Below are 25,000 nucleotides of genomic sequence, written 5' to 3'. Positions count from 1 at the left end.
GTATTGCTTGAGAAATAAACTAAGAGCAGCATTTGGGAGTGCCAGTGTCTCTGTTGCTTAATGCAGAAAAAATAAGCACTGCAGAATAACTTTACTGGCTTCAAAAAGGGGGAAATATCCAACTTGTCACGAAACACAGGAATGGAATTGCTGCTGGTTTCCACGCAGACCTTGGTTTGGTGAACATCCCGGGAAGTGAACTTTGGGGGACCTCTGTGGTACCAACACGTGGGTGTCCCAGTGGGCGATGGAGGTCTTACCAATGGGCTGGACTCACCTTCTTAATGAGGTCTTGTCCATTGGTGCAGACGTCATTCACGCGATCCTTGTGGACAGTGAAGTCTGTCTCAAAAGCTTCATGTTTCTTCAGTAAGCCCTGGAGTAGAAGCAGCCAAGGCACACTATTGAGAGCCTGCTATGTGTTGTGGGCTAGGCCCCGGGGACAGAGAGTGACAAAACTGCTATGGTCCCTGTCCATGCACACATTACAGTCTAGCTGGGGAAGAGGATAATAAAGAGGAACATTAATAAATAGAGAATCATAAAAGGAAGGAAAACAGGAGGCAGTGAGGCAGTGAGAGTAACCAGCAGTGGTGGGACAGGCTTCAGCAGGGACAGTCTTTGGACCTTTGGGAAGGGTCAAACCCTTTGTCATCCATCAACAGTGACTTATGGTCTCTCCCCCAAGAGGACCACAAGAATGACACAAAGCAAGCTGAAGATATACACCCAAACAAAAACGACACATTTTTAAGGTTTAACTTGAACACATCTCAGAAAAGGCCTTCCAAGTCATGTCTTTTTTTTTTTTTTTTTTTGAGACGGAGTCTTGCTCTATTGCCCAGGCTGGAGTGCAGCGGCGTGATCTCGGCTCACTGCAACCTCTGCCTCCCAGGTTCAAGCGATTCTCCTGCCTCAGCCTCCCAAGTAGCTGGGATTACAGGTGTGCACCACCACACCCAGCTAATTTTTGTAGTTTTTAGTACAGACGGGGTTTCACCATGTTGGCCAGGTTGGTCTCGGACTCCTGACCTCAACTATGCAGAGGATGGGAAATGACTGACCATCTAAATTCTACCTGAATCACCCTGACCAGCGGGAGGATGCTTCCCATGGTGAGGAAGGTGGCTCAAAGCTAACTCGATTCCTGGGAGTGCACACTCCTGCTTCCACATCTGGGGGCAGGAATTTAGTCATATCTGACCATGATACTTTGCAGCATCTCCTTTCCAGAGGGGAATCTATCCACCTATGCCTCTGGGCTGCCTTGGGACTTGCTTTGGCCAGAAGGCAGTGAGGATGATGTGTGAGGCCGCAGACACCTTGCAGCTCCTGCCTTTGCCTGTCTGAATGCTGCTGAAGGAGGTTGGTCTAGCCAGCTGGAGGACAACAGGCCATGTGGAGGGGAACAGAGATGTGCAGGCTGGATGACAATCAGGCTCAGCTGCCAGTGTGTGACGGATCTCTCAGCCCAGCCATGCTCTGCCTGAATGCAGGAGCGTGAGGGACCTCCAGTGACAGCTGCAGATGCCGCTGATCCACAGATCCATGGGAAGTAAGAAATGGGTGCTGCTTTCAACCACTACATTTAGGCAGGTTGTTATGTAGCAACAGTTAACCAATTTAGGGAGTATGTGATGGGCTGAACTGTGTCCCCCTCAAGAGATGGTGAAGTCCTAACTTCTGGGACCCATGAATGTGGAAACAAGATCTTTGCAAATGTACTCTGCAAAGGTAAGATGAGGTCATTAGCGTGGACCCTAATCCAATACACCTGATGTCCCTACAACAGAACACAGAAATGTGAATAGACACACAGAGTGATGCCAAGTGAAGACAGACTCAGAGGGAAGATGGCCACGTGAAGACAGGCAGAGACTGGAGTGATGCTGCCACATGCCAAGGGTGCCTGGTGCCAGCAAAAACTGGAAAAGGCAAGGAAAGATCCTCCCCTACAGGTTTGCAGAACATGGTCCTGCCTGCATCTTGATTTCAGACTTCTGGCCTCCAGAACTGAGAAGCAATAAATCTCTGTTGTCCTCAGCCACTCCATCTGTGCCACTCTGTCTGTGGTACTCCGTTCGTGCCACTCCGTTTGTGGTACTTATTTATGGCAGCCCCAGGAAACTGATATGAAGACTCAAGCCCACAGCGCTGCCTGGTGAATGACAGGGCCCATGAACTGAGACTGACAAAGCCATACCAATTTTGTTTACTGAAGGGCGATGTCCCCTAGTGTGAGATCTTGAGGGCTAAAACCAACTACTGAGGCCTTGGCTGCTGGCCCTGTGTGCTCTCCTAGTAAGAGCAGGGCCCTCTAACAAACCAACAGGGAAATGATGACCAGCAGGCAGTTGCCAAGAGAGAAAGCAGGTGACACCTCTGGTTTCTGTCTCACCTGGATGGCGGCAAGAGTGTCGCCATAATCTTCGCTGGCCACCAGGGTCATTTTCTCATTGATCCAGGCTTCCTCCTCTTCCACATTGGCTACAAACTGCTGATATTCCAAGGACTCTTCCAGCCGCTGACCCCTAATTACAGGAGACAGGAAGAAAATCAGCCATAATCTCCTCCAGCTTTGATTGTGATAGTTAACATATGCTTAAAAACAGTCACAAAAGCTAGGCATGGTGGCTCACGCCTGCAATCACAGCACTTTGGGAGGCCGAGGCGGGCAGATCACGAGGTCAGGAGATCGAGACCATCCTGGCTAAGATGGTGAAACCCTGTCTCTACTAAAAATACAAAAAATTAGCTGGGCTTGGTGGCGGGTGCCTGTAGTCCCAGCTACTCGGGAGGCTGGGGCAGGAGAATGGCGTGAACCTGGGAGGTGGAGCTTGCAGTGAGCCGAGATTGCGCCACTGCACTCCAGCCTGGGCGACAGCAAGACCCCGTCTCAAAAACAAAAACAAAAACATTCACAAAAAAGGTGAGCCCTCACAGTCAGTCAGGCCGTCCATGGAACATCATGAATCACCCACTCTGTGATTCCAGACTCTCATGTCTTGATTTCTGGAGAATCATGTGTGATTCATGTGTGATTCACGTGTGATTCTGGACTAATACAGAAACATGTATGATTCTGGACTCATACAGTGGGTCCAGATGAACAGAATGAGACCACCTCAGCATGGCCTGTAGGAGGTGGCTCTGGAGCAAACCGACTATGGCACATGTGAGGCCAAAGGTCCAGGAGACAGTAGGAGGGCCCAGTGGACCCCCACAGCTCAGAGTCTGCCCTTGGATGCTGGCCTTCCACTTGTTTCCGGGAGCTCCTGCCTCTGACTACTCACCGGGCAGCTGCCAGCTGCTTCAGCTCTTTCCAGTGCTCCACAAACTGCGCCAGCCGCTGCTGGATCTCCTCTTTCCCGATGGTGTTATCATCGGACAGCTTCTTGCCAGTGTCCAGGACACCCTGACAGGCAAGGACGAGGAGGTTAACAGCAGGTAGCTCTGCTGGTGCCTCTGTCTCGAAGCTCCCAGGAAAAGGCCTCAACATCAAGTTTGGGACTTCTCCAGGTTTGGACTGAGGGGTCATGAACACTTTAGGGACCTCAGTGAAATAAGCGCAAGGGGTTTGTCTGTCCCCTGGGGCCCACTCAAACACCTCTGCCCTCTTGGCCAGAAGGCGGCCTCCTTACCTGAATAGCCGGCTCATGCGCAGCCAGTTCTGCTTCCAGCCGCTTGTGCTTCTTCCTCAGGTTCTGCACGCCGGTTAGGTCCCGGCCGTAGTCCTCCGAGCCCACCAGCAGCTTCTTCTCCCTGAATGAGAGATGGGAAACAGCACAGTCGGTCTCTGCACCTCCCTGCTTTCAAGTGGGGACATCAGGTCAACTGTGGACCTCACAGACATCTACTAATCTTTCTGGGAAAATCCTTGCCAGTTTTCTGAACAACAAAAGCCTCTACTTCCCAAATGAGTAGTGACCAAGAACCTCTGTCCATCTATGCATCTATGAGCCCTGCTGTGTGTCCAGATTCTGGAGGGTTGGGGATGCACTGGAGGATGGGAGGCATCACTAGTGCTGCCCTGAGGAGCCCTATCAAATTATATCAATATATATCAATCATGTATACTAAATATGTATTAATATATCAATATATGTCTGTAAATATATGAAGATATTTATATATATACATATATACACACTTTTTTTTTTTGAGACAGAGTCTCATTCTGTTGCCCAGGCTAAAGTGCAATGGCATGATCTCTGCTTACTGCAACCTCCGCCACTCCGGTTCAAGTGATCCTCCCACCTCAGCCTCTGGAGTAGCTGGGACCACAGGTGTGCGCCACTATGCCTGGCTAATTTTTTCTATTTTTGGTAGAGATGAGTTTTCACCATGTTGCCCAGGCTGGTCTCAAACTCTTGGATTCAAGTGATCTGCCCACCTCGGTCTCCCAAAGTGTTGGGATTATAGGCGTGAGCCACCACACCCAGCTATATAAGTAATATATATATTTTTTGAGACAAAGTCTTGCTCTGTCGCCTAGGATGGAGTGCAGTGGCACGATCTTGGCTCACTGCAACCTCCACTTCCCAGGTTCAAATCATTCTCCTGCCTCAGCCTCCTGAGTAGCTGGGATTACAGGCACGTGCCACCATGCCCGGCTAATTTTTATATTTTTATTTTTTATTTTTTTGAGACGGAGTCTTGCTCTGGAGTACAGTGGTGCAATCCTGGCTCATTGCAACCTCCGCCTCCCTGGTTCAAGCGATTATCCTGCCTCAGCCTCACAAGCAGCTGGGACTACAGGCGCCTGCTACCACACCTGGCTAATTTTTGTGTATTTAGTAGAGACGGGGTTTCACCATGTTGGCCAGGCTGGTCTCGAACTCCTGATCTCAAGTGATCTAACCGCCTCAGCCTCCCAAAGTGCTGTGATCACAGGCGTGAGCCACTGTGCCCGGCCACAAACGTCTTTTAAGAACAAAATCCTTTCTCTTAATTCCTTACTTCCTTAAAGCCTTCTGACCAGGCGCAGTGGCTCATGCCTGTGATCACAGCACTTTGGGAGGCCCAGGTGGGTGGATCACTTGAGGTCAGGTGAGGTCAGCTCGAGACTAGCCTAGCCAACATAGTGAAACCCTGTCTCTACTAAAAATACAAAAATTAGCCAGGCATGGTGGCATTCTAGCCTGGTGACAGAGCAAGACTCCATCTCAGAAAAAAAAAATGTTTGTTTACCTGCCACATCAACTGGAATCAGTAGACTGACATTTTCGGGGACAGATAGAGAATAAGAAAAAAAGCAACTCCTTCCTTGGAGAAGTGATCTTCTCCAGAAGCTCAGAAACAAACTCACTAACTTTCACGGGAATCTAAAAGGCAGGGTCTAGACAGGGCCTATGTAGCCAGCATGGATCACCACCACCGCCAATTATCATCACTGTAAACCCTGGGAAGACACTGAGGCATCCCACGACTGTGTGCCCAAGCTGGGATCCCAGTCCAGCAGGGTTTCCAGCCTCACCACTCAACAGTCAGCCTGTGGTTCCTGCTGCCCACTATTACAGGCGTAAGGGGCCTTCTAGAGGGCTGAGAAGACATACTTGATCCAGGACTCCTCGTCATCCATGTCCCGGAAGAACTGGTGCAGGCGATGGGATTCATTCAGCTTGGCTCGCCGGGAGGCCGCCATGCTCTTGATCTTCTGGAAGCGCCCGTTGATGGTGTCCCTCTTGTCCTTTACTTGGGAGGTGTCGAAGGCACTGCTGGTCATCAGGCTGTCTGCCTGGCTGTTCAGGTCCTTCAGGCGATCCTGGGGCAGGGGACATAAGAGGGTCAGAAACTGGGTCTCCCACAGCTATCTGCTTGAACATCAGAACTCAGGAATTCCTTACTGAGATGTGGAGTGTTGATATTCTCAAAGTCTGTTACGTGGACCTCTGGCATTCTATCAACTCACACTATTTTCATAACATTATAAGACATTATTATTTTTTACTGTGTGGACATTTGCACTGATAGTACAAAAACAATGGAGAAGGAGGGGACATGCTGGTGCTTTAGCTCAAATCAAGGCAGTGGCAAACTACTAGCAGAAGTGGATTCTTCACTGCCACCCACTCACAGTGAAAAAAAAAATGCTGTTTCACTTAAAAATGTCCTTAAAAAGGCAGTGAAAGTTAATTTTACTGAGTAGCCATTCTTTTGTACTTGAAAGAACAACCACCGAACAAACTATGGTCATTCAGACTTGGTATCTCACAGATACTCGGTCCAGAATAAATAAAGTGAGCCTGTCACTTCAAAGAATACTGACAGTTTGTTACTGATGATAAAATTCAAACTTTTATGAGAAAGTTAGAATTTTAGAAAACTTACACCCACCACCAGGAGCCTGAGGGCTTCCTAATATGTGAAGATTTTTCTAATGAAATTGGTGGTGGTATTAACTGCAATGTTTTGATATCATATAATCACGTGTCAACATATAGAACAGGCATAACTCAGTGAAGCAATATTTACCAAATGAGCCATGCATGATGTTACAAAATCATGCACAGGTAAGAGCTACATTCAAAGCCCAAGATGGACCAGTGGGTTTTAATATAATCCAGTATAAAAAGTTTACTGACAAGGTTTCAGGGGCCACTTCGCAACTAACCCCCCAACAACTTTTTTTTTCTTGCTCTGTCATCCAAGAGTGTGGTGGTGTGATCATGACACACTGCAGCCTCGACCTCCTGCCTGGGCTCAAGTGAACCTGCCGCCTCGGCCTCCAAGTAACTGGGACTATAGGTGCATACCCCAACGTCTGGCTAATTAATTTTTGTGGTTTTTTTTTTTTTTTTTTTTGAGACGTAGTCTCATTCTGTCGCCCAGGCTGGAATACAGTTACACAATCTCGGCTCACTGCAACCTCTGCCTCCCGGGCTCAAGCAATTCTCCTGCCTCAGCCTCCCAAGTAGCCGGGATTTATAGGCACATGCCACGTCCTGCTAATTTTTTGTATTTCAGTAGAAACGGGGTTTCACTGTGTTATCCAAGCTGGTCTCGAACTCCTGAGCTCAGGCGATCCACCCGCCTCGGCCTCCCAAAGTGCTACGATTACAGGCATGACTCACCATGCCCAGCCTAATTTTTGTATTTTTTTGTACAGACAGAGTCTCATCACGTTGCCCAGGCTGGTCTTGAACTCCTGGGCTCACATGATCTGCCTGCCTGGGCCTCCCAAAGTGCTGGGATTACAGGTGTGAGCCACTGTACCTGACCACAGCTAAGCTTTAAGAAACTATGACTTTGGTAAAGTATCAAAGAAAATTATTCACACTTACCCGAATCAAAATATTCCTCCCTTTTCTACCTACCTACCTGTGTAAAACTGAATTTTCATCCAATACAAAACACCACAACCTGAATTCAGCGTTTTTTTTTTTTTTGAGATGGAGTCTTGCTCTGTTGCCTAGGCTGGAGTGCCGTGGCGCGATCTTGGCTTACTGCAACCTCCGCCTCCTGGGCTCAAGTGATTCTCCTACCTCAGCCGCCTGAGTACCTGGGATTACAGGCAGCCGCCACCACGCCTGGCTAATTTTTGTATTTTTAGTAGAGACGGGGGTCTCACCACGTTGGCCGGAGTGGTCTTGAACTCCTGACCTCAGGAGATCTATCTGCATGTCTGGGCCTCCCAAAGTGCTGGGATTACAGCCGTAAGCCACTGCACCTGGCCTTAAAATTTATTTAATTTTTAATAATGGTGAACATTGATAAAACCTACATAATAAAAATCTCTCAAGAGCCCTCAATAACTGTCGAGTGTATAATGATCCTGAGGCCATAACCTTTGAGAATGGCTGCTTTAAGTGAAAGAAGTCACTCTCTTTTCTCAAACACACTTGTTTTCCTTAGGAGTCAGGCAGAGCTGCGTCCCAGGCACTCGGGCCTGGCCCGCCTCCCTTTGCTTACCTCATGGGCAGATATATCTGCTTCCAGCAGTTGATGCTTTTTCAGCAGGTTGTTCACAGAAGCCAGGTCTTTGCCATAATCTTCGGATGCCAGCAGGGCCTCCACCTGGCAGTGAAAACACAAAAAGCAAAGGCTACTGTGTGGTGTATACTCAGCATTCTGGAAAATTCAGGTTGCCCAGTGGCTATTCCAGGGCCTTGCTTGGACAGTTGAATACTTCTCCATCACAATGTGTTACTGTGATTCCTAGCCACCCCAATCAGCCTGCCCGGCCTGAGACACTCTCTCCACTCGGTCAGTCAAACCTAGACTCCAGAGTCTATTCATAGTAAATACTACAGCTAAAGGCAAAATGCACAGCAATCCTAGTTCAAGGAAACCCCCCTAGGAAAGAATCAGCAGTGTGGGCAAAGATTAATATTCAAAGATATTCACTACAGCAAAATATATACACCAAAAGGCTGGGAACACCTCAATGTCCAACAATATGGGAATGTTTACATTATGGCATGGCTCTATGATAAACTTACGCAATTATTAAAAAAAAAAAATTTTTTTTTTTTTTTGAGATGAAGTCTCGCTCTGTTGCCCAGGCTGGAGTGCAATGGTGTGATCCCAGCTCACTGCAACCTCCACCCCCCAGGTTCAAGCGATTCTCCTGCTCAGCCTCCTGAGTACAGGAGCGTGCCACCACGCCTGGCTAATTTTTGTATTTTTAGTAGAGACAGGATTTCACTATGTTGGTCAGGCTGGTCTCGAACTCCTGACCTCAAGTGATCTGCCTGCCTCAGCCTCCCAAAGTGTTGGGATTACAGGCGTGAGCCACTGCACCTGGCCAAAACCTCTATGTTTTTATAGTCTGTGCTTTCCAAACATTCTCCATGGAGAATACATGACTGACTCTGGCTTCCCAGATGCTACTATCTTGGTTTCTAACCTGGCATAGGCTTGTTAGAGCTGCATGCCATATAACTACCCATAATCTCTTCCTATTTGCCTTCCCTATGGACGTGAGTGACCTGTAGTCCAAGTGCCACTACAAGTCAGCTCTCTTAACATTCACTCCCTTTGCTCATAAATCCCTTACGGCATGCAACTCATATATACTAAAGGTTTCTGTCAAAAGGGGTGTCTGGTGAGCCCTGCCTTTTCGTGGTTTTGGGCACTGATGGACCCACTGTGCCAAATGACTAGAAATCCCCCACTGGTGGGAAGAGGAACCACTCAGTGTTACCTCAGACAGCCAGAAGTCAAAGTCCTTGATCCCTGTGTTGAAGTTCTGCTGCTTGTTGGCTTCTTTCAGTTTCTGGCTCTTTTCTGCTGACTTTTGCACCAAGAACTGCCACTGGTCAGCTAAGGCAGCCAGGCGGGCCTGGGGAACAGAAGGGAGCCAAAAAGAGATGAAATCTATGAAGAATCATCCCTCTCCTAAAGCTCAATTTGAGAACTTCTAAGAGAAGAGAATGGAAAACACTCATAGGAGCCATTCTCACTAGCATTCCCCATCTGTAATTCAGCCTAAAGTCTTCTATAATCCATTTAGTGTCTTAACACTGTATGTCCAAGTTATTATATCAGGTTGACAGTGACGGTGCTCATCTTCCTCCCCGGGCACCGGGAGCTGGTGGGCCATACCTTGACAGCATCCTCACTGCCGGCACAGGCTCCACGTTCAATGAGGGAGTTGCCCATGTCGATAACCCCACGGATCCGGTCAGCGTTGGCATGCAGCTCTGCTTCAAAAGCCTGGTGCTTCTGGTGCTTGCTCTAAAAATACCAAAAAAATTTTTTCCAAACCAGTTCCTGCTAGGTTATGTCTTTTCAGGGGGAAGGGGGTTCTCAGAGGGAGGGAGTGGCAGCAAACATAAAGAACTGGGGTAAATGCCAACGTTTTTAACAGAAGGCAATTGGAGTTTGTATGAAATATTTTAGGGTTCATCTCTTGGGGAGTTAGCAAAGGAGGAAGAAAATGTACTAGCTCAGGAGTAGATGAACTGGAAGTCCTTTTTTTTGAGACAGGGTCTTGCTCAGTTGCCCAGGCTGGAGTGCAGTGGCGTAATCTCAGCTCACTGCAGCCTCAACCTCTTCGGCTCAAGCAATCCTCCTACCTCAGCCTCCCGAATAGCTGGGACCATGGGTGCATGACATCACACCCGGCTAATTTTTCTATTTTTTGTAGAGATGGGGTTTCACCATGTTGCCCAGGCTGGTCTTGAACTCCCGAGCTCAAGCAATCGAGCCGCATTGGCCTCCCAAAGTTCTGGGATTACAAGCATGAGCCACCAAGCCTGGCCAAAAAATCAATTCTTGCAGTAGCTATGCTAGCTATTTGGGAGTGAAGCCCTAGAATTACACACTTCCTAACACTTTCCAGAAGATGGCAATGGCCAACTTCAGTTTTGAATCTGCTTGTACATCAATTTCCATCCATGGCTTTCTCCTTATTGGAGACAGGCTGTAATGAATGAGATACATATGGACATTTCATTATCTAAAGCAGAAATCACCATTAAGCAAAATTCATAACATAAATTGTAATAACCAGCAAAATAATATTTGATGGTCAGTCTTTTCCCTCTGTTGACAGAGGAGAAATCTACAGCTACTACAGACATTGGCTTTGTTGATTTATCTTAGGTAGCTGTCATTAATCAAAACACTGGGATACTGTCAGAACCCAGGCTTGACTGCAGGAAGGAATTTATTTTACTGGGAAACGAAAGGGCTAGGAGAAGGATGGGCTCCAGATCCTGGGCGCCTGATATGGTTTTTATGAATCCATAAAGAAACAGAAGGTACTGAAATGCTACAAGAGACAATTGCAAGGACATAGCAGCTGTGCCACAATTCTGGGAAAAACAATTGGCTGGGTAAGAAATGCAGGGTCTCAGGGGAATGTTATTTGGGGGGGAAAAAAAAACAACTAAAAGGCAGTAGTGTTGGGGAATTCTGCATCAAATGTTTCATTTCAGAGGCAGCAACTGTCAAAGGATGGAGCCATCTGGCTCAATTCAGCACTAACATGAAATGTCCTTGTTACGTTCTCCCACCGCCTGATCCCAAAGGCAAGAAGAAAAAGGGTCTCAAACACTCAGATATCCTGACAAAAGTCCCATTACCCTCTTCTTCTGTTCCTTGTTCTGATCACCCTTTGGTTCAAATCCCATTTACTCTCTTCTCTATCTTCATTTCTTCCACCCGCTTAAGCAACTTTGAGCTACATGTTGACTGAAGTCTCCTTTCACTACCTGTTGAGTGATGTCTGCTTTTATCTTAACTTCTCATTTGTGTTCCTTGAAGATTTGGAGGTATTAATAGATCATCCGTCTCTCTACAGTTCTCTAGCTGTTCCTCTCCTGACTGGCACCTCTGGATGCCAGAGTGGGTATGCATTAAAACCCTCACACCAGACTGGCCTCCCCCGCCCAGGCCACCGAACACCATGAGCTCATAGCAAGTCTGAGCCAATGTCTACACAGAAAAAGCTGAAGCTGATGTTCCATCTTCAAAAGGAAGCACTCCTTGAAAGAAAATGGTCAATTACTGCCCCGCAAATCAAACACTGTACAGAATGTGACTAAGTGATAAACTGGGGGAGAGAAGGGGGAGTAAGGCGTTGCAGGCTAATTACAACAGAGAAAGCCACATCCCACAGCTGTGGACACTTGAATGGAGTGTAATGGATGATTAGAAATGAAAAGGATGGATGAAGAGACACCAGCAAACCGTGTGACCACAATAATAACAATAATCTACGCAGAGTAACACAAATACTGGAGCTCATTTAACTCTTAAAAAAATTAAAAACTTACCAGCAGCTTGGAAAGCTACAAAAACAGATTAAAAGAACAAGAGTTCAGTACACTGATGTGGACACACATATCAGCTATTAAGTAGAAACTCATTTTGTCATACTTCCCCCAGGAAGCTCAGCATTTGGGAACAGTAATAGAAGGGGGATTCTATAGACTTTTATTACAGCAGAAATAGTTTTAATGGAGACAAATGAGGAAGGCAACTTTTAAATGGCTCTGAAACTTGACTAGCGCTTTCCCACTGGCTGGGCTTACTAAAATATTTTTCACTGACTTCCCATGGGTGCAAGGAGATTGTTTTATAAATGCTTTATTTAACAAAATCTACTCGATAACATAAGGCTACATCAAGACCAACACCCAGTCACTTCAGCTTACCTGGATGTTGGTGGGATCCTTGTATGACTCATCACTCGCCGTTTGCAGTTTTTCACTGATCCAAGCCTCAATCTCATCCACATCCCGGCTGAACTGTTGGAGGGTTTGAGATTCTCCCAGCTTTGACCTTTTCTCAATCATTTGGGCTTTCAGACGTCGCCACCTGAAAGAGTGAAACCATGAGATCCAACCTGAACATATCTTACCGTGGAGAAGGAAGTGGGGAGACAGAACAGGCCTGGGCCTTCGTATGAGGGGATGCATCCTCTCAGGGCTGGTGACTATGTCAGTGCCACAGGACACCCACCTGTCCAAGACCTCATTGCGCCGGCTAGAAATGTCTCCCTTGGCATAATGGCCGGCAGCGATGAGCTGGTCGGCAAAGGCCTGCAGAGCAGCAATCTTCTCTTCCTGTCAGAAAACAAAGGCGTGAGGTCAAGGTGGGCCTGCGGCTGGGCCCTGCCTGGACTGCCGGTCTTGAGAAAAGGATAGTTATTTTGGGTGACTGAGAACTAGCTGCTGGCAGGATCAGAATACACTGACACTTTAGAAGCAAGAGTGTAAAACGCCAAAAGCAAGCTTGATTTCATTCATTACTAGAGTAGAGTTTAACTCAAGAAGTCTCCAGGTCACTCAGGTGGGGCAGGTGTTAGAATATCAGAACAGAACAAAATTAAGCCTGATAATAGGAAAATGCTGTCAGATTTACAGCAAAGTGACGTATAAATCAAAGTTTTACATCTTCCTTGTTGTTTGTTCATTATTCCCTTACCTACCCACACATTTGTTTTCTATCCCTTTGATAATATTTTTTTTTCCTGTGGCACCCCCCATTATTAAAATCTCAGAAATACCAGAATCTACAAAGTTTTAAAGATTATTTATGTACATATTTTTCTTAAACAATGCAGGTATTCCTTGGAGATATAACAGTGACTATATAAGCCAAGAAACAGATGTCAATCAGGAAAAATCCAGACTCCAACTCCATGGTCCAGAGGCCTCACCTGGACGTTAATCGCTTTGTCAAAGTCTTCATGTTTTTTGATCAGAGCCTCTACGCTGTCCAGTGAGTCTCCTTTGTCTTCGGTATTCAAGAAGGCCTCCCGGGCAGCCATCCAGTTCTCAGCTTGCTCACAGTCCCGATGGAACAGCTAAAGAGGGCAAGAGGCAGGTGAGAAAATGAGGCCCTTCAGCAAGGAAACACTTGGTCAGAAACCAGGAGCACACATACCTGCAGTTCAAGGCACTGATCCAGCATCATCCTGCGCTGAACCCAGGCCTTCTCCAGGTCTGCACGCTCCTGGTCAAGAATATCAAGTTTCTGCTTGATCTCAGGGCTGGCATAGTGTCCGTGAGCCAACAGCTGCTGTCCAAACTGCTCAAATGCCTGGAAAGTGCCAGCCCTGGCATCGATTTCTGTCCGGTGTTCCTGCCAAAAGGAGGGAAGGGATTAGGTAACTGGCAGCAGATGCCCACTCTGACGTCAACCACCGACTCACCACAAAGGGTGGGAATGAGGCCTCTAGGGCCCTGCAGAGCAGCCATGTCTTTGCTACTCAGCAGGCAGGTCCACCCACCTGGTGTCGCTCCAGCAACGCCTCAGCTCCGGTGACATCCTTGGCTAGCTCATCTGAGGACACCAACCCCCGTATTCCATTGATCCAAGACATGAGGTCCCTGGAAACCAGCACCCCAGAAAAATAGCTATTATATTACCTGGTAAGGAGATCTTCTGCCCAGGAAAACAGAGAATGACATAATTCTTGCCTCAGAAAGTTATCTTGGGTTAATCTGATCTACTGAATGAGGCTAGGTCTTTGGGCAAAGTGTTAAAAAACTTCTTGTTATTTTTTTAAAAGTCCAAATTTCTCAGAGGAAAAGTCAGTAGGTTTATAATTAAGATCTTTTCACCCTCCAGAATAACAAGTTCTAGCTACAATTAAGTCTTTGATAGCTTCAAATGAAAAAGCTTTTGTTGGCCAGGCGTGGTGGCTCATGCCTGTAATCCCAGCACTTTGGGAGGCTGAGGCAGGAGGATCGCTTGAGCTCAGGAATTCAAGATCAGCTTGGGCAATGTGGTGCAACCCTGTCTCTAAAAAAAGAGAAAAAAAAGAAAAAGCCTTTCTTTAGGATTAACCCTTGAAGCCCTAGGCCTGGGCATGCATTTGATCCAGTTTCTCACAGCTGTACAACCACAAGGGCACAAAACTGAGTGTGTAAGGTCAGATATGGTATGATTCCTTTTATATGACATGTCCAGAAGAGGCAAATCCATAGACACAGAAAGCAGATAAAGGATTCCTAGTGGGTGGGGAAGAGAGAAGAGGGGGTGATTAGTTAAGGAATGTTATTCTAGGGCAATGAAAATGTTCCAAAACTAGAGGGGTGGCTGCACAACACTGTGAATACATTAAATGTCACTGGATTGCACATTTTAAAGTAGTTAATTGTATGTTACGTGGCCTTTACCTCAATAAAAAGAAGAAAAAGACGACCAGGCACAGTGGCTCACACCTGTAATCCCAGCATTTTGGGAGGCCAAGGTGGGTGGATCACCTGAGGTCAGGAGTTCAAGACCAGCCTGACCAACATGGAGAAACCCCGTCTCTACTAAAAAAAATACAAAATTAGCCGGGCTTGGTGGTGCATGCCTGTGATCCCAGCTACTCGGGAGGCTGAGGCAGGAGAATCGCTTGAACCCAGGAGGCAGAGGTTGCGGTGAGCCGAGATCGCACCATTGCACTCCAGCCTGGGCAACAAAAGCGAAACTCCGTTTCCAAAAAAAAAAAAAATATATATATATATATATATATATATGTCTAGGGAAAAATATAATGTCATATGGCAAGGGGATGAGAGGGGGTATGCCCATACTTGGATAGGAAAGTAGAGACTTGTTCTTTTTTTTTTTTTTTGAGGCAGAGTCTTGCTCCATTGCCCAGGCTGGAGTACGGTGGTGCGATCTCAGCTCACTGCAACCTCCGCCTCCAGGTTCAAATGATTCTCCTGCCTCAGCCTCCCGAGTAGCTGGAATTACAGGTGTGTGCCAGTGTGCCACCACGCCCGGCTGGTTTGTATTTTTAGTAGAGATGGGGTTTCACCATATTGGCCAGGCTGGTCTTGAATTCCTGACCTTGTGATCCACCTGCCTTGACTTCCCAAAGTGCTGGGATTACAGGCCTGAGCCACCATGCCCGGCTGCAGAGACTTATTTTTAACAATATGGCATTCAGTAGTTTCACTATTTTACATTATGTACTACTTTTTTCTGTTTTTAATTTTTTTTTCTTTGAGATGGAGTTTCACTCTTGTTGCCCGGGCTGGAGTGCAGTGGCACGATCTTGGCTCACCGCAACCTCCGCCTCCCAGGTTCAAGCGATTCTCCTGCCTCAGCCTCCTGAGTAGCTGGGATTACAGATGCCTGCCACCATGCCTGGCTAATTTTTGTACTTTTGGTAGAGACGGCATTTCGCCATGTTGGCCAGGCTGGTCCTGAACTCTTGACCTCAGGTGATCTGCCCGCCTTGGCCTACCAAAGTGCTGGGGTTATAGGCGTGAGCCACTGCGCCCAGCCGTTTTTGATTTTTAAATTAAAATTTTATAATAGAAATAGGGTTTCGCCATGTAGCCCAGGCTGGTCTCCGGCTCCTGAGTTCAAGCGATTCACTTGCCTCGGCCCCCCAAAGTGCTTGGATTATAGGTGTGAGCCATTGTACCCTGCTGAGCATGTACTATTTTCACAATAAAAATGACCCCTACAAAGAAGGCTCTATGTTCCAGAAGTCTGAGTGAACATGGCTCCGTACCGGAAATCGCTAAGGAAGCGCTGCAGGTCGTGGGAGTCACCCAACTTTGCCTTGCGCTGATCTGCACGTTTCCCCAGGCTGCTCCAGGCCTGGTTTAACTCTGTGCACTTTTCCTGCAGGTCTTCTGCTGACTCAGGATGGGATTGGATCAGGCGCTCTGCTGTTTCACCAAGGGAGTTTACCTATGGGAAGAAAGTGGTGAATGAGCTTGCAGTAAGGGGGTATGCTCTGCAGAACAGAAGACTCTGCTCTTTCTGGGGCAAAAATGCCAGACAGAAGATGACTTTGGGTCCTCTCACCTTGTCACCGAGAGCCGCAAGGTCCCTCTCGAAGCCCTCATGCTTGCGTTGCAGGGCCTGGACACTGGCGAGATCATGTCCATAATTGTCTGTGTTTAGAGCTTGATTCTTCTCTTCAATCCATTCTTTGGTTTCATCAGCATCTCTAAAGGTGAGACACATTCAGGTTAAGAAATGCCGAGTACAACTGCCTTGATTACAGGACAGACACTAAAAAAATTTTATTTATTTATTTATTTACTGAGACGGAGTTTCGTTCTTGTCACCCAGGCTGGAGCACAATGCACAATCTCGGCTCACTGCAACCTCCGCCCCCACCAGGTTCAAGTGATTCTCCTGCCTCAACCTCCCAAGTAGCTAGGATTACAGGCGCCCACCACCATCCCCAGCTAATTTTTTTATTTTTAGTAGAGGTGGGCTTCTCCAGGCTGGTCTCGAACTCCTGACCTCAGGTGATCTGCCTGCCCTGGCCTCCCAAAGTGCTGGGATTACAGGCATGAGCCACCACGCCCAGCCTAAAAAAATTTATTTAGCTGACATTTGTATATTTGTCTGTGGCTACCACCAATAACTCTAAAAAGCCAAAGAATTCACTTAGCAGGATTTACTGAGCACCCACCCTGTGTCACATATAAACATCAGTAAGAGCCAGCAGTTGCTCTAGGATCTCAGTCAGCAAGCTTGGGGGCTGTCAGGAAACCAGCAGTCACCTGTTTCTCCCTCTCCCAGCCCAGGGCTGACCCCTCACCTGTGGAACCTCTGTACTTCATGGGCGCTGCCCAAGAGCTGGCTCCGTTCCTCGGCCAGCTGCTGTAGGGACCGCCAGCGCTCATTCAGCTCCTGCAGGACAGCAAAACATCAGCTCCACTGCACTCCCTCTCCTGTCATGCCCCCAGTCAGACTTTGGGAAAATGACTTTGTTTGAAGGAGATGCTAGGGCACATATAATTTCCTGTTTCCAACCTTCCTCGCTGAATAAATTAGTATACAATATTCCAGTAAGAGCCAAGCCAAAACTAGCTGTGCTTGACAGCTTCAACACCCACAAACACCTGACCTAGGCATCCTCTCTGAGGCAGCAGGAGAGACACAGCTGACTTTTCCTTACTCTCACCTCCTAGCCTGGGGCCTGGCAGGTGGCAACTGCTTCCTAAGTCACAGCTGCGTAGAGAAATCCCAGCGAGTCTGCTGCCTCCCAACACCCAATCAGCAGACTCTCAGGCCAGAGCAGGCCTGGGAAGAGCCGACACGCCACAGGACCTCGCACTGCAGGCAGCAAGGAAGCCGCTCACTGCATTACTGAGACTGTGCTCCTTCCAGCTCCCTGCCCTGCTGGAAATCAGAGGGAAGGCTTGCTCCACTGTTGAGAACTGGCGGGCTCTTGACCAGGAAAGCCACCAAGCTACCCAGCGGCCATGAGTGTGCTGATGTTTACTTAGGACATGCTTGGACCCAGCAGAGTGAGATATGTCACAGGTCACCCGGTTGACAAGAACAAGAGCTCTGCTGTAGACAGGGAAGGAAGATAGTGGAGAAAACCAGGGGAGATCAGAGGAGCTGGTCACTGCTTCTTACCTTGATGGAATTAAAGGTGGCCACGGTGTGAACCATCAGACGAGCAGACTAGGTAGGGAGGAAAGCAGAAGGCAAAACTAATCAAGTGTCTGGCGATTAGAGATCTGAGCTGCAAGTGTCATTGACTAGGTCCCTGTGATCAACCCAAATTACCTTAAAGGGATACTGTCAACATTCTTAACAGAGACATCAGTAGAAGTGTCAAGTACTAGAATGTCATGAAAATACCCAAAGTGCACAATTAGACTCAACTGAGTAATTAATTTTATCTGATGAAGAGTGAAAAAAGAATGGTAAAAACCACAATTCTAGCAGCTAGTTGGACAGAAAAATATCTAAAAGACTAATGATTAGTGTCATTTTCTTGTCTATACTACAGGAGAACATTCCGGAAAAAAAAAAACCCTAAATTTAACAAATGCTGGCAGCTGAGACTGTTTAACAGCCAGGAGCGCTAATAATCACTTTCATCTCCAATTATAGTTACTAGGTTGCTGTTCTTTTTAATAGTATCCCCGTTGAAGGGCAACGGCTCTACCAGAGGGAAAAGATAAAGCAGTGAATTAGCTTTCAACAATGTACATTTCAACAACGTAGCTTTCAACAATGTAGCTACTTCTAAAAACCTAAAGTCCCTTAGGGCTAGGCATGGTGGCTCATGCCTGTAATCCCAGCACTTCGGGGGGCCAAAGTGGGTGGATCACCTGAGGTCAGGAGTTTGAGACCAGCCTGACCAACATGGTGAAACCCCGTCTCCACTAAAAATACAAAAATTAGCTGGGCACGGTGGTGTGAGCCTGTAATCCCAGCTACTTGGGAGGCTGAGGCATGAGAATTGCTTGAACCTGGGAGGCAGAGGTTGCAGTGAGCTGAGATTGCGCCACTGCACTCCAGCCTGGGCAACGGAGCAAGACTCCGTCTCGAAAATAAATAAATAAAATACACATAAAAACAAATAAATAAAGTCCCATAGGATCTTACAGCCCACCCAATTCATTGGAAAGAAACTCTAATTGGCCCAGGTTATAATGCTCACAACCCTTTGAGTAAAGAACAAGAGGAAGGGCATGATGGCTCACGCCTGTAATTCCAGCACTTTGGGAGGCCAAGGCGGGTGGATCACGTGAGGTTAGGAGATCAATACCAGCCTGGCCAACTTGGCGAAACCCCGTCTCTACTAAAAATATAAAAATTAGCCAGGCATGGTGGCGGGTGCCTGTAATCCTAGCTACACGGGAGGCTGAGGTGGAAGAATTGCTTGAACCCAGGAGGCAGAGGTTGCAGTGAGCTGAGATCACGTTACTGCACTCCAGCCTGGGCGAAACAGCAAGACTCTGTCTCAAAAAAAAAAAAAAAAAGAACAGGAGGGCAGGAGGGCTGAGCTTGGACACAGATGTCCTCATGGCATCCCTAGGTGACATTTTCAACTCGTGTGTTTATAGGAGTCAGAAGGTGGACCCACTGTCTCCAATAAGAGGTATTGGGATTTATAAAGGTATCTAAAATAAATTTCTGAAAGAATACTTATGTTATCAGAAACATTCTGTTGAGGGGGTAAGGCTGTTGCCCATTCATATAATCAATGACCAAGTTTTGCTACTTAAGAAAAGGGAAGAGTGAGAAAAGGAGAGAAAGTTGAATAGAAGGAAAGGTGTATACCCATGCCTGGCCCAGTTAGAAATCTACTTAATGAGGAGAATAGTCAGAGCCAGTGGGGGAAGGAGGCCACAAGACACAGACCCCTCTCAGCCTAGGTCCTCAGGAGAGGTCAGACAAGGTGACTGAGCGGGTTCAAAGGTGGACACGGAAGGGTTGTTGGGGGGAGGCTTTTTGTTTTTAGGTTTTCATGCTTTCTTCATATTTCTGGGGACACACTTTTAAAATTTCTTTTTACTTTTTGTTTTTTATTTGCTTGTCAACTCACCACTGTACTAATGAGGAGAAGGCCTACTTTTTTTCTTCTTCTTTTTAAAACATTTTTATTTTTATTTGTAGAGCCGGGGTTTTGCCATGTTGCCCAGGCTGGTCTCCAATTCCTGGGCTCATCCACCTGTGGCAGCCTCCCACAATGCTGGGATTACAGGTGTGAGCCACAACACCTAGCCAAAAGATCTACTTTTATAAAGTCAGAATCTGCTCTCTAACTTGCCTGTAACTCAAGTGATGTATTCCTGAAGAGCTGGGTCAGGAGGGAAGATGCTAGAACTGAGACACAGGCAACCAGTTACACAGGCAACCAGTTACACAATATCACAGTTATAAATGTATCACATAAAAAACCTCAGCCGGGCCAGTAATCCCAACATTTTGGGAGGCCGAGGCAGGTGGATCACCCGAGGTCAGGAGTTTGAGACCAGCCTGGCCAACACAGGGAAACCCTATCTCTTCTGAACATACAAAAATTAGGAGGCATGGTGGTGCATGCCTGTAATCCCAGCTACTAGGGGAGCTGAGGAAGGAGGATCGCTTGAATCTGGGAAGCAGAGGTTGCAGTGAGCTGAGATCGTGCCACTGCACTCCAGCCTGGGCAACAGAGCGAGACTCCGTCTCAAAAAAAAAAAAAAAAAAAAAAAGACCTTCTCCCTGGCTATGTGCTGTGACTCAGACCTGTAATCCCAACACTTTGGAAGGCTGAGGCAGGTGGATCACCTGAGGTCAGGAGTTAAAGACCACCCTGGCCAACATGGCGAAACCCTGTCTCTACTAAAAATACAAAAATTAGCCAGGCATAGTGGCACATGCCTGTAGTCCCAGCTACTTGGGAGGCTGAGGCAGCAGAATTGCTTGAACTGGGGAGGCAGAGGTTGCAGTGAGCCGAGATTGCGCCACTGCACTCCAGCCTGGGTGACAGGGCAATACTCCATCTCAAAACAAAACAAAACAAAAAAACATACCTTCTCCCTGTATTCTTGGTCAGGGATGGCCCATTCTGGTTAAGCCATATTCACACCCAGATTTGTCCAGAAAAATGTCTACTGTAGTGGGGAAACATCTCATTCCTCCCTTTACATCTCTGTATTGGGCATCTCTGAAGCCTTTCTTAGGCCACAGGATAAAGAGGCCAGGCAGATGGTGAATGAAGGCCTGCCCTCCTTTACATGTGTAGTTGTTCTCGTGTTCACATCATTTCCCTTTGGACCGCCTCTTACTGGTGGGACCCTGCCAACGAGAGTGCTCCCTGCTGCAGCATATCCTGCACCAACATGGGTAATCAATGCAACCTAACTGTACTGAGCATTTGACAGACACTCTGCTTTTGTATATTAAGCATCACATTTTAGAGTTAACAGATACAGAAAGAAAGCAGCCCAAACAAGTCCAGAAATGACTAAAGACTTAAGACATGCTGAATATTCAGAGAAAGGCACACCAGAAAAGGACGTATTTCATGATCTCGCAAAACTCTTGAAAACAATAATTTGCAAAGGAGTTCTTACCTTCCACGGGGAGGCTGTCTTGGAATCAGTTTCATCCTATTCAAAGAAAGAGGAATTTAGGCAGCCAAGCAATTGACCATGAAACAAAGCACCTGGCCTTTCCAGCGAATGACTCTAGTTTCCCCCAGGGGAGATCCCAGATACTAATACATTAACCAAAACAGCATTTTCCCTCCATAGTTTGGCTGGTAACAAACTACAAGGCTGGTTAAGAAAAATTAAGCCAACAAACAGGGGAGAGAAAAATTCCAATTTTTTATCCAGTAGAAGAAATGGAGAGAATAAAGAAATTTAATAAGAAAACCACCAACTTTTATGTTGTACTCATAAGATTGTCTGCAAAGGGGTAATAAATGAACCTAAAGACAGCTATAGAAAAAGTTTCAGAAAACTGAAGAGACAGAAGACTTTTTTTTTTTTTTAGAGCTGTGCTTTGTGTTGCATGCCTGTTGTCCTAGATATCTGGGAGGCTGAGGTGGGAGGATTGCTTGAGGCCAGGAGTTCGAGGCTGCAGTAGGCTATAACTGCAGCTGTGAAAAGCCACTGACCTCCAGTCTGGGCAACAAAGCAAGACCCTATCTCTTAAAAAACAAATAAACAAAAAAAAGACCAAAAAAAAAAAAAAAAAACCAACTTTTTTTGTCTTTTGGAGAATGGCAAATAGAAATCAATTTCTGGGCCGGGTGTGGTGGCTCACGTCTGTAATCCCAGCACTCTGGGAAGCTGAGGTGGGCAGATCACCTGAGGTTGGGAGTTCGAGACCAGCCTGGACAACATGGTGAAACCCCATCTCTACTAAAAATACAAAAATTAGCTGGGTGTGGTGCCACATGCGTGGAATTCCAGCTACTCAGGAAGCTGAGATGGGAGAATCGCTTGAACCTGGGAGGTGGAGGTTGCAGTAAGCCAAGATCACACCACTGCACTCCAGCCTGGTTGACAGAGTGAGACTCCGTCTCAAAAAAAAAAGAAATCAATTTTTGGAGTTTTCCACAAATCTTTACACACAAAAGGCATCTGAGGTTCAGGAACAGCAATTCTGATGAAGAAGTCCTTGGCTTGATATTCTTCCCAAGATTTAAGTCCTTCTCATGTTCAAGATCCACACACAGCACCCGAAACTTACCCTGGGCATCATGCCGTACACTTCCTACAAGGAGAGAGAGAAACCAGTTTTATTATTAGAAGAAACACACATCTCTCAAGAATACTTATGGCCAAACCTGGAAACACAGGAGATAATTCCAAAAAGACAAATGGAAATGCCATTCCAAATGTCCAGCAGAGCTTCAAGTATTTATATATAAACTTTTTCTTTGAGGAAGTTATGAAATTACCATTAGTTAATGGCTATATAAACATTAAATATTTAATGAGCTTACGGAGAAGACAGGAGCCCCCCCCTCCCCAAACCAAGTGAAAGTGAGGGATATGGGTATAAAGAAGTTAATCAAAATGGTTTTGGTCACATAGAGGACCTGACCTACAGCCAAGCCACAGTTCTGTGTTATGAAACACTGCTTGTTGGGCTATGACGGACATAGGAGGAACAAAGCTGCATCCTTACAGCAACAGAGCCTCACTCCAAGATGGAGACACCTACCTGTTGTTGCACAGCCTGCACCTCCTCTGCCATGAGACCTTCAGACTCCAGGTCTTCAGCTACCTTGTTAATGTCCTTCAACCGTGACTCATTGGCCTTCAGGTCCTTTAAAGCAAAAGCCATAATAACTAAAACCCAAAATAGCAAGCCAAAGTCAAAGGAGACACAGTCACAAACTATGGCTTGAAACTATAAGGATTCTTCTACAGGGGTCTACCAAAAAAAAAAAAGGGGGAGATTAAAAAATAAGCTATGGCTGGGGGCATGGTGGCTCACGCCTGTAATCCCAGCACTTTGGGAGGCCGAAGTGGGCAGATCACCTGAGGTTGGGAGTTCGAGACCAACCTAACCAACATGGAGAAACTCTGTCCCTACTAAAAATACAAAATTAGCTGGGTGTGGGGGCCCATGCCTGTAATCCCAGCTACTCGGGAGGCTAAGGCAGGAGAATCGCTTGAACCCGGTAGGCAGAGGTTGCGGTGAGCTGAGATTGCGCCATTGCACTCCAGCCTGCGCAACAAGAGCGAAACTCCATCACAAAAACAAAACAAAACAGGCCGGGTGCGGTGGCTCACGCCTGTAATCCCAACACTTTGGGAGGCCGAGGTGGGTGGATCACGAGGTCAGGAGTCCAAGACCAGCCGGGCCAATATGGTGAAACCCCGTCTCTACTAAAAATACAAAAATTAGCTAGGCGCGGTGGCAGGCGCCTGTAATCCCAGCTATTCGGGAGGTTGAGGCAGGAGAATCGCTTGAACCGGGGTGGGGCAGAGGTTACAGTGAGCTAAAATCGCGCCACTGCACTCCATCCTGGGCAACAGAGCAAGACTCTGTCTCAAAACAAAACAAAAACAAAACAAAACAAACAAAAAAAGCTATAAGGATCTGTTCAACAGGTATCCCTATGGATTGGTTTTCCCAGTCCTCAGATAATTATTGGACTCAAATTTACTTCATTAACTGTAGTTTTTTGCCTTTTTTGGAGATGGGGTCTCACTGTCACCCACGCTGGAGTGGAGTATTAAAATCATGGATCACTGCAGCCTCTACCTCCCAGGCTCAAGCAATCCTCCTACCTCAATCTTCTGAGTAGCTTGGACTATAGGCACACACCACTATGCCCAGCAAATAATTTTATCAAATAGAGACTTTTTTAAAACCTCTTTTTGGTTTTAAAACAATGTTTTAAAAATGTGATGAGGCCAGGTGTGGTGGCTCACACCTTTAATCCCAGGACTATGGGAGGCCAAAGCAGGAGGACTGCTTAAGTTCAAGACCAGCTTAGGGCAACATAACCAGACCCCTATCTCTACAGAAAATTTTTTTTTCTTTTTTTTCTCTAATGAGACTCAGTCTCACTCTGTTGCCCAGACTGGAGTGCAGTGGCATGATCACGGCTCACTGCAACCTCCGCCTCCTGGGTTCAAGTGATCTTCGTGCCTCAGCGTACCGAGTAGCTGGGTCTACAGGCAGGCTCTACCACGCCCAGCTAATTTTTGTATTTTCAGCAGAGACGGGGTTTTGCCATGTTGGCCAGGTTAGTCTCGAACTCCTGACCTTAGGTGATCTGCCTGCCTCGGCCTCCCAAAGTGCTGGGATTACAGGCATGTGCCACTGGGCCTGGCCAGAAAAATTTTTTCAATTATAATAATGGATGTGGTAGCCTACGTGCATAGTCCCAGCCACTCGGGTGGCTGAGGTGGGAGGATCACTTGAGCACAGGAGTTCGAGGTTACAGTGAGCTATGATCATCCCACTGCACTCTACCCTGTGTGAGAGAGTGAGACCCTATCTCTAAAACATAAATAAAAACGAGATAAAATTTTAATGCACAGTTACTATAGGAGAAATAAGTTCTCCCTCCTCATTTTAATTTGTTGTAAGAATCCTTTTAAGTGGTGGAATGGATAAACAATGTGTAGTATATCAGGCCGGGCGCGGTGGCTCACGCCTGTAATCCCAGCACCTTGGGAGGCCGAGGCGGGTGGATCACGAGGTCAGGAGATCAAGACCATCCTGGCTAACATGGTGAAACCCCATCTCTACTAAAAATACAAAAAATTAGCCGGGCGTGGTGGCGGGTGCCTATAGTCCCAGCTACGCGGGAGGCTGAGGCAGGAGAATGGCGTGAACCTGGGAGGTGGAGGTTGCAGTGAGCCGAGACTGCGCCACT

General features: G+C 46.9%; 1 protein-coding gene across 11 annotated transcripts in view; it reads right to left on the bottom strand.

Moving 5' to 3' along the window:
• SPTAN1 (spectrin alpha, non-erythrocytic 1) overlaps nucleotides 1-25,000 on the bottom strand; it is an 80,817-nt gene that overhangs the window by 12,144 nt on the left and 43,673 nt on the right. For 6 of the 11 annotated variants that reach the window (XM_031014315.3, XM_063697062.1, XM_031014313.3 and 3 more), the window contains 20 exons: nucleotides 22,828-22,932; nucleotides 22,351-22,374; nucleotides 21,225-21,260; nucleotides 17,788-17,835; nucleotides 16,961-17,052; nucleotides 16,213-16,357; nucleotides 15,914-16,095; nucleotides 13,685-13,784; nucleotides 13,339-13,536; nucleotides 13,112-13,258; nucleotides 12,412-12,515; nucleotides 12,105-12,267; nucleotides 9,547-9,678; nucleotides 9,146-9,283; nucleotides 7,912-8,016; nucleotides 5,556-5,764; nucleotides 3,642-3,762; nucleotides 3,294-3,415; nucleotides 2,399-2,531; nucleotides 278-376 (listed from right to left, as the gene is read on the bottom strand). In XM_031014315.3, coding sequence (XP_030870175.1) covers nucleotides 278-376; nucleotides 2,399-2,531; nucleotides 3,294-3,415; nucleotides 3,642-3,762; nucleotides 5,556-5,764; nucleotides 7,912-8,016; nucleotides 9,146-9,283; nucleotides 9,547-9,678; nucleotides 12,105-12,267; nucleotides 12,412-12,515; nucleotides 13,112-13,258; nucleotides 13,339-13,536; nucleotides 13,685-13,784; nucleotides 15,914-16,095; nucleotides 16,213-16,357; nucleotides 16,961-17,052; nucleotides 17,788-17,835; nucleotides 21,225-21,260; nucleotides 22,351-22,374; nucleotides 22,828-22,932 — 2,403 coding nt within the window. Of the gene's footprint in view, nucleotides 1-277; nucleotides 377-2,398; nucleotides 2,532-3,293; nucleotides 3,416-3,641; nucleotides 3,763-5,555; nucleotides 5,765-7,911; nucleotides 8,017-9,145; nucleotides 9,284-9,546; nucleotides 9,679-11,723; nucleotides 11,739-12,104; nucleotides 12,268-12,411; nucleotides 12,516-13,111; nucleotides 13,259-13,338; nucleotides 13,537-13,684; nucleotides 13,785-15,913; nucleotides 16,096-16,212; nucleotides 16,358-16,960; nucleotides 17,053-17,787; nucleotides 17,836-21,224; nucleotides 21,261-22,350; nucleotides 22,375-22,827; nucleotides 22,933-25,000 lie in introns of all 11 variants that reach the window. The other 5 variants (XM_031014304.3, XM_031014309.3, XM_031014312.3 and 2 more) reach the window with 1 other exon arrangement.

The sequence above is a fragment of the Gorilla gorilla genome, chromosome 13, assembly GCF_029281585.2.
Source record: "Gorilla gorilla gorilla isolate KB3781 chromosome 13, NHGRI_mGorGor1-v2.1_pri, whole genome shotgun sequence".
Classification (NCBI taxonomy): domain Eukaryota; kingdom Metazoa; phylum Chordata; class Mammalia; order Primates; family Hominidae; genus Gorilla; species Gorilla gorilla.
The sequence above is the reverse complement of the archived record's forward strand: the minus strand, read 5'-3'. Positions and strand labels throughout refer to the sequence as shown.